At 49.5% G+C, this 9139-nt stretch overlaps 1 protein-coding gene across 1 annotated transcript; it reads right to left on the bottom strand.

Annotated features, from left to right (window-relative positions):
* Positions 1–74: 74 nt before the first annotated feature.
* On the bottom strand, positions 75–8148 carry si:ch211-252f13.5 (uncharacterized). The gene is made up of 6 exons (XM_061796291.1): positions 7244–8148; positions 5044–5249; positions 4801–4959; positions 4464–4616; positions 4271–4337; positions 75–3836 (listed from the first exon to the last, which is right to left on the bottom strand). Exons 1-6 carry the CDS (start codon positions 7857–7859, stop codon positions 2266–2268), a joined length of 2772 nt encoding a protein of 923 aa, XP_061652275.1. The 5' UTR covers positions 7860–8148; the 3' UTR covers positions 75–2265.
* Between the last annotated feature and the right edge of the window lie 991 nt (positions 8149–9139).

Here is a 9139-nt window from a genome sequence, read left to right on the forward strand (position 1 = left end):
TCCAGGAGTGATTGACTCCACCTTGGCTTTTGTCTCCTGTTTTGACTTACACGCGCACTGACTCTTTGGATGCATTAACTGTTTGGAAAAAAGCTTTATTCTGACCCGAACATTCCGTTAAAACAACTCCAATTCCAAAGTTGAGGGGCCAATTAGCTGGCCAGCACTATTCTTATCCCTGTGGCTCTATTCATGCACCTCGAATAAATTTGGATTTATTGAATAATTCATAGCACGGACACACACACCGACCTGGGGGTCTTTGCCAACATCGACTGCACCGCTGGTTTTCATAAGCCTGAGAACGTTTGATTTTGAATTTTGTGCCAAAGCGATTTAGCACCGTGGGAATGCGGAGCTTGTCGGAGGGCCACCGGGGCTTTGAGAAATATCATTTTGGCAACTAAATTCTTGTCTCATTGGAACCACCTGGAATGTTCTCCCAAGCGTAGTGGCGGGAAACGGGTACAACAAATGGATTTATTTGATTTCCCTCCCTATCAAATATAAACCTAATACATGTTTGCTGTGATAAACGATGGGTACAACTTAACATGGCCTAATACGCTGCCTCCCCATGACATTTGCATTTTGACGGTACCAGCCATTAAGCAAGGCGTGCAGTAGATTAGAAAATGTGACATGTAACGTGAAACGCATGTTCACGACAAATGTATGTGACAGCGGGAAATGTGGCCAGAACATTGGAAAGGTTCTCTGGCTATATTACTTCAATACAAGACGATAAATCCACCTTCTTGTTACACAATGCTACAGCATGATTTCTTATAACGGTTCCTGAAACATGCTAAAGTGACAACGTAATAGCGGCTAACAAACGCAGAAACCGAGAGTGGAGTGGTGGCATGCCTCAGCCTAAAGGCAACAAAAGGGCTTCATCACAATGTTTTTCGAATTGTGTTTGCTTAATGTGAGCAAAATATCAAAGTTTTCTGTTTCCTTGACCGGTTAGCACATGTGCCTCACAGTTCTGGGGACCGGGGTTCAAATCCCCGGCCCCGCCTGTGTGGAGTTTGCATGCTCTCCCCGTGCCTGCGTGGCTTTTCTCCTACCCACATCCGCAAAACATGCGCGGTAGGTTGATTGAAGACTCTAAATTGCCCGTAGGTGTGAATGGTTGCTGGTGGAAGATAGCTGGGATAGGCGCCGGCACGCCCGCGACCCACGTGAGGATAAGCGGTAAAAGAAAATGGATGTTTCCTTCCATTTTAGATTCCGTCCTTTGCACGTGATAGCAATGTGTGTGTGTGTGTGTGTGTGTGTGTGTGTGCGTGTGTGTGTTGTTTTGGGAAATCTTTTTCTGACAGAATAAGTGAGGAAGCAATCTTCTTTAAAGAGTCAACTAGTGGCTAGAGAACAAGGAAGTAACACTTCCTGTGGCTTAGCTAATACGTTCCATGTGGGAGCTTGGCACACCTCTGTACTGTACTGGAAAAAAAATCCAAATCCGAATAAATTTTCTTTGGGGACTCGGGACCCAAAATGGAGTCTAAATTAAATTGGATCCACCAGGTGAGAATCACTCATCTAATGGCAGGCAGCACAGTGAGCTAGTGGCTGGACGTCCAACTCGGGGTTTTCACCGGGTACTTCGGCTTCCTCCCAAATTTCCAAAACTCGATTCTTAAGTCAATTACAGAGTGCCCAAAGGTGTGAATGCGAGTATGCGTCCTGCCATTGACTAGCGGCTGTAGTCCAGAATTTGGCCCGCCTCTCGCCTAAAGGATAGGCTCCAGATCACCCGTGACCCTTATCGGGACAAGCCTGTATTCGAAATGGACAGATGGATCTTAATGCAGACAGTTTATCATCGATCCAATCAATTCAATTTGTCCACCTGTGTGCACCTGGGCATGAACATACAGTATAAAGCTAAAAAGTACAACGCTCATCTATTCATTGCCTGCATTCTGGTGTCACTATCAAATGATTCATAAACGGTTCCATACATGAACTTCGGAGGCACAAGTTGTTTCTCGAAAACCCTTTTGTGTTCTGTTTCATTGTACGAGCATAGTGTGGGAGAATTTGAGAGCCCTGATCTAAACCCCCCTAAACACTTTCATCGTCGTCATTCATTGGTGACATCACCAATGTCCTTCTGGATAAATGAACAAAAATCCCATTGAAACAGTCTAGAGTTGAAGCTGGTATAGCTGCAAAGGAAAGGCAGAACAAACATGGAATTGATAATGAAATTTGTCAGATCTTATCGTGACTTGAAAGAGGGTAGAAGGTCTGATGTTACGCCGCCACCCAGAGAAGTGACACTCCGCTTCCTGCGTGGTGGCTGACCTGGTTGACTCGTCCTCGCACGCAGTCCAGCGTGAAGAACACTGTGGTTCCATTCTGCACCTGGAAGCACGCCCGCAGGCTTACACCGGCCCACCGGCTACCATCGGGCATCCGTCCGCCCACCTGCCGGGCCAGCGGGACGGGTCGCGCGCCCCCCGCCTCCCAGGCCGCCCCAGGGGTCTGTGGGTCGTTTAGTCTGAGCAGAGTCACCTTGACCAGGCTGCAGGAGTGAATCAGCTTAAGGTCCAGAGCTACACTGGCAGTGCCGCTTTCTCTGAAGACAAAATCTCGGCTGGAATTTGCGGAGCCCTTCCCGGCCAGCCCCATTTGGGACACCTCGGTACCGGTCCGGCTGAAGAACAGAGGCTTGTTTCTGACGGCTCCTGAAGGAAGACCGCTTTGAGCCACAGAGGCATACATGGAGGAGGAGATCGCAGCAGGAACCCAAACCAAGCTGAGGCCACTAATGCCGGTGTCATCGCTGAAGAAACGGACGTTGCACTGGGCAGGAGACAGAACCTCAAAGGCCAGTGTGTCTCCGGGACCAACTTCCGTCGCTCCAGAGAGAGAAATGGATGTGTCGCGATAGTGGACGCCCGGTTTGAAGGACCGGCACAGCTCCGCAGCCGTACCGTTACGATTGAGGTAGGCCAACACCTGGAAACCCTCACTCACACACGCCTGGCCCATGGAGTACAACGCCTGCTGAAATACGAAGCGCACGCTACCACCTTCCGCAAAACGTATCCCACGGCCGTCGTGAGTCGGCACAACTACGTAAGCGTCCGAAGTGGAGGTGATACGAAAGCTAGGGCGATGGTTTGTGTGGTAGTGAGCGGACAGCGCGGCCTGTGCCGTCACGGCGACGGCCCCGGTGTCGTGGGAGAGCCACAAGAGGCTTAGAGAAGCAGCCGAGGGCTCGTGAAGCCGCAGACCGTCGCTCTGGTTGCAGTGGTGGTTAGCACTCCACAGGGAAGTGGAGATCACGTGACCCGGGGCGACCTCCGCCACCCCGCTGAGGCTGACGCCCTGGAGCGACCTCGCTTCCTGTTGCTCGATCCTGACGCCGCTAAGGTCGCGACTTTCAGAGCCGTCGGGGACGCTCATACGCAAACACGCCTGAACAAAGCTGCGGCAGCCGTGGTCGACCGAGAGGCTCTCGTCCAGCCACAGCAGACCGTGGTTCTTCAGCCGCAGGCGTCCGTCCTCGGCCGCCGCCGGGCCCGCGTCGCCTGCTGCCCGGATGTGAAGGTTCACGCCTGGCGAGGCCAGATTCACAGCGTGGCCTTTGGCGACGGGTTGGCTCACATCTCCAGTCCAGGACAGAGAGAGGACATTGTCGCCAGTAGAAGGTCCGGAGCAGACAGTGTCTGTTGTGAATGTGCACGGTGATGTCGCTGGTTGTCCTTCACACTCGGCACAGGCCTGACACTCATCCATGTCCAAGTTGTAGAAGTAGTCGTGGCCGCACATGCCGCTTCTGGCCTCTCGCGCTGTCATTCCCTGACATCTAAATCCACCTGGGAATAACATGGAAGACAAGGAACACCATTCAAAACATTTATGGATAAGCTGATGTGAAAGTCCTGCCTCAATAGGAAACGATTATGAACATTTCAAAACATGCATGATGGTAGGCGGGCGTTCTAGATATCTGCCAGAACAACACGCTGGCAAAAAAAGAAATGAATTGCCGTTACGTGAGCTGACATTTCATTGGTTGTATCCGGGCAATCTCATAAAAAAAAAAAATGCAGCAGAAACTCTCCCTTTATGACCGTCCAATATTTAATTCACAGATGTGGCAAAAATATTTACACAGACCTACCAATACTTCATCAAATTCATCTCCCTTATTTAAAAGTAAAACAACCAAATATATCTGATATGGCAATATTTCTATACATATTCTATAAATTGTGCCTTCTGCGTGTCGGTCATTTGTCAGCGTTACCTGGTGTGTTGACACATATATGTTGATCTTCGCAAAGGTCCGCTAGCTCAAGGCATTCATCTCTGTCCTGGAACAACAAAAGGAAACTCAGCCGTGCGCCGTTGAACCCAAATGAACAAAACTTGTTTCTTTTCTTTCTGTTCGGAGCCATTGAACGGTTTGCGGCCCGCCCCGCAAACCGCTTCGCTCTCACCTGACAGATTCTGTCCGCGTGGACGGAACACTGCGCGAGCAGGAAGAAGCCGGCAGGACAGACGGTACATTTGTCACAGCGGGGATGAGCGCTGGCGAAATCGCAGTATTCCTCAGGGCCGCAGCTCCCACAGGCCACGAGGGAACGGCCCACCTGGTGGCCATCGAACGAACACATTGGTCCAAATTTGCAACTCACTACGACTACACTGCAAAAACCTGCCAAGAATATTTGTCTTATTTCTCGTCCAAACGAATGCGTTTACACAGAAAACAAGACTTAGACTATAATAAGACGAAGACTTCTTCAAAAATAAATGTAAGAAGAAAACGTTGACCTCCATGACACTGGCTTCCATGTCCACCTTGTGCTGAACGCGACGGGGTCCGCTCGACTCGCTCAGGACCGTCTGCCTGTGACCGTCCAGCTCCTCCTGGAGGTTCTGCATAGACATTTGCTTGATTGTGTCCAACAGTATGTTGTACTGTGCCTTGACCTACAACACATAAAGAACAAATCTAGCAAACACAAGTGATGTCCTTCCGGCGTGTATCACAACATGCTCGATTTAACTTCTGACTTGCTCCATGTAGTCCTGCATGTTCTTCTGTTGCATCAGGATTTTTTTCTGTTGGTGGACCAGCTCCACCTGTTGTTCGCTGAGGAGTCGATGCATCACTTTGACCTCTTCCTGCTGACCCTTGAAGGCCTCGACGAGCTCGTCTTGGTCCTCGGACAGCTGCAGCTGCAGGATGACGGCGTCGTCAGAAGGAACAACGTTGCTCCCTGCAGCAAGAGGGGGAAGGGTCCCCGTTGAGGGTTTTCCCACCGATGTGGTCAGACGATACACCCAACTGATCAGCCGCAACTGATCAGTCTGTACGCTACTCTGTCAGTCTTTGATGGCAAACAAGTTCATACAAATTCATGACACAAAAAGGCATCAAACATCGCTGTGAACACAATGTTGTTTAATGGGGCTTTGCAAAGTGTAAGTGAGCGTGAGAGGAATTAAGGAATTAGTGATCAGTTTTGCTTCTGAGCAGTGAAATAAAGTTTTCTTTTACAAGCCCAATTCCGATGAAGTTGGGACTTTGTGTTAAACATAAATGAAAACAGAATACAATGATCTGCAAATCACGTTCAACCTAGATTTCATTTTTTTCAATTTGCAAATCATTGTATTCTGTTTTTATTTCTGTTGAACACAACGTCCCAACTTCATTGGAATTGGGCTTGTATTTCTGCACCAAGATCTGCGGTGGACCACTTCCCCGGAGTCGTCGTTCTGGAGGATTCCGCTGCGACCGAGCGGGCCGGCTCCAGAGGCAGAACCAACCACTTTCTACCAGCGGCACTTCATCTTAAATGGACTTTTATGAACATTGTACAGCACCAGACCATGCGATAAATGTTGCCCACACGATATCCATCGCAGCCCGGCCGTCCTGGAAGGGTGATCCGCCCATCAGGGGTCCCTTCTCAAGGTTTCCCATGCCCCAAATGAGGTTTTGAGTTTTTCCTTGCCTGATTATGGGATGTCACCAATCATTGCCACCTGTGGCCCTGTGAAGCCCTTTGAGACTCTTTTGTGATGAAGGGCTTTACAAATAAACCCGACTTGACTATTTCCTCAATTTGCACCTCACCTTTGAAAACTGCTGCTGCAAAAAACAAACAAAACAAAAAAAATACCGAAATAGACAACTGTGGTTGTCTTACAAGACGTTTCACCTCTCATCGGAGCGGGCTTCATCATTTCATGCACATCGGCGAGATTGGACATCTTTAGCCTGAGTGTTGGTATGAAAAGCCAACTATTTATCCCCCAACCACAAAGGGCGTCACTCTTTTTGGGAGGCGAAACAACAGTCGTTACGATGAAAGGCCTGTGCCCGCCCTCGTTAATATCCCATTCAGTTGTAACAACGGTTGTGAAAGGTCAAAAGCGACCGTGGGATTTGTTCGAGGCTAAATTATTGAGTGTTTTGGGAAGGGGCGAAAGGACGGCATTGTATGCGCGAGGTAGAGGGTGCGGTTTCGAGATGGTTTCTCAACCTTCACGTGGACGGCCTCTCTTTCACTCCGCTTTCAAACCATCTGTCCTCTCTCTCTCTCTCCATAAAGTGAACATTTTGTCTCCTCAAAGGAGTGCCGTTTCTCTTGGAAGAAGTCTTGACCTAAAGCGTTAGCCCGTCTGTATTGTGACATGCGGCTACTCAGTGCTTGCTTGGCCGCTTTCCAATATTAGTAGCGCATGACTCACTGAAACCAGATTGTTTTTCTGGGTATGGAGTGTCCAGTCTTTGTCTCAGGGAGTTACCAGGTTTGAAGTGTACTGGAATGTTGAATCCTTCTGAGTTCCTGAGAGACCTGAAACATACTCTTTGACTCCTTTCTTAATCCTCCACCTTGCTCACGAGAGCTCCCTATGAAATTCATCCCAAAACAAAAGAGCACCATTCTGACAGGTTTCCATCAGTTCCCACTCAAATTGATCATGAACCAATTTACCAACGAAAGTATGGAACAAACCTACTTTTCTCGGAACGGTCTCGTCTCCAATTGAATTATTAACCCATCTGTGTCTTTTTTGAATGGACGCTCTCCCTGTACAAAGGTCGCAATCCTCAGTTATTTACCACTAATTCCATTGTTAAATGAATAACTCTCTGACACTTTCAGTCAAACGTCAACATTCTTGTGTTTGCGAAGGACGCATTTTTTGTTGTGGCCTTATACGATGAAGTGTGTGGTGTCTCGATCATTTGGATACAAACCTGATTTCATGTCACACGTCAACTGTATCAGTGCGCCGCCTTCTGCCCGCTCCTCCGTAAATTGCGTCGCTCCGTCTCTTACGTGCAGCGGCGAAGAGTTCCGTCTCCCGTCTTCTCCCTTGTGCGTATTGCAGCCGTCGCAAGGCTTTGGTTTCTGGCGCGTGCGGAGATCCAGGTTACACTCGTTCCCTTTGCATTGTCGTGACGCATCCCGGCCGTCGGCTGTCGCTCGACGAGCGGTCGGGCAGGTTCCGCCCGCGCAGCCGGGATGAAACACCTCAGCTGTGACGGTTCTCGGGTCGGTCCTTCTCGTAGCGTCGGTACCGGTCGGTTGCGCGAAGCCTCCGTGTTGACGGTGGACGTCGGCGTCGGTTTGGTGAAGACCGTAACGGGCATCCTGCCGGCGGTAACTGGGGTAAGCTCGACCTTGCCCGGATTGCGTCGAGAGGCGAAGCTGCCGTCCGGAGGCTGGCGCGCGAGTGTCCGTCGGGCCTTGTGCCGCGCTCCGGCCCCGGCGAGGGAGGCACCGAGGCCCCCGGCACATTTCGGAAGCGCTTTCACTTCTGCTCAGTAAAAAAGTGAGACCGAGTAAAAACATAGCGGCCACACGTGCCATGTTGAGGTGCCGAAAGGAAGACCGTGCGAAAGGTTATCTCGGTCTTCTCCGTTAATCCTTCAGGTGACTTTTATCTTGGCTCGGTAACGGCGAGTGATCTGGAGCTCCGCTGCACTCAGTGGTCTCTGCCCCCTTTTGCTCCTTCTGGAGAAAGCCGCACGCATGGCCCACATGTGGAGCTCACTGCTCCTAATTGGCAACAGCTTTTGCTTCCAGTCTTAAATTAACCCGTAGCTTTCCCGGACATGCCGCGCTGCCAAGTCACACCGCAAAACATACTGTACGCTTGGGGCCGTTCTGCTTCAGATTACAGAAAACACTCAGAGACGCCTTTTGCGCTTGGTGAAGAGATGTGCATAGAATGTCCTCAAGACGAAATATCGCTCGGATTGGTTTTTAATCTTAAAACATCCGGCGGTGAAATCACCTTTTAAATACCTTCCTCGTAAACTCTACATTTTATTCCAGAAGATTGCTGTAAACTCAATCCATTTCCCATATACCTCACACAAAACACTCCTGAATGCTTGTCCTGCACTCTTCGTGGAAAAGAGCAGAAGAAGGGTCAAACCATTTGTTTTCTTGACCTACACTTCTCAGTAAAAAAAAAAAAAGAATCAATCTTTTTGGTCATGTTGAAAACTTCTCTTCTCTTCTGTCACTCTTGTTCTCTCTCTCTCGCTTAGCGACAGTTACATTTTCGGTCCCATCAGCAACATTTCGTAGCAGCCAGTGCAGAGTTCACGAGAAAACGGCGAGAAGCTTGCAACTGCAGAAAAGGCAAAACATGTTGATTTGACTGCAGTGCAGGAAACACTTAGGGCCTCCTCAATCGTAGGCTCTCGGCTCTTTGGCGTCCGTCTGTTGTCGGTTCCCGTGTGAGACCGCAGAGCGAGAGAGCGGCAGCAATCTACTTAATGAGAGCACGGGATTTATAAGCAACGCGCTTTGATGAGCTGATGCTCGGGGCAAGCAGGCCGCACATGCCGAGTAGCCGAACGATTCGAAGGGAAAACATCGGCGTGATTTGAATGCGAGCGTGGTCGGTGGTTGCCGCTGCTCACAGACAGGTGACGAATGAAAGAAAACACAGCTAGGATTCACTTGAAAGGTGAAAGTTCATCTGACTGATGTAAATATGCTGCTTTCATATGGATCTCATCAGACCATCTTCTAGTTTAATGGGCCACGTGTTTATAGTGTATGTAAACACAGCGAGCCCTAAGAAGGTAGGGAACATTTTCAAGGCTGTACGTGACTTGAGTCGTATTCAGGGAACG

This window comes from Phyllopteryx taeniolatus, chromosome 14 (assembly GCF_024500385.1).
Source record: "Phyllopteryx taeniolatus isolate TA_2022b chromosome 14, UOR_Ptae_1.2, whole genome shotgun sequence".
NCBI classification, from domain to species: domain Eukaryota; kingdom Metazoa; phylum Chordata; class Actinopteri; order Syngnathiformes; family Syngnathidae; genus Phyllopteryx; species Phyllopteryx taeniolatus.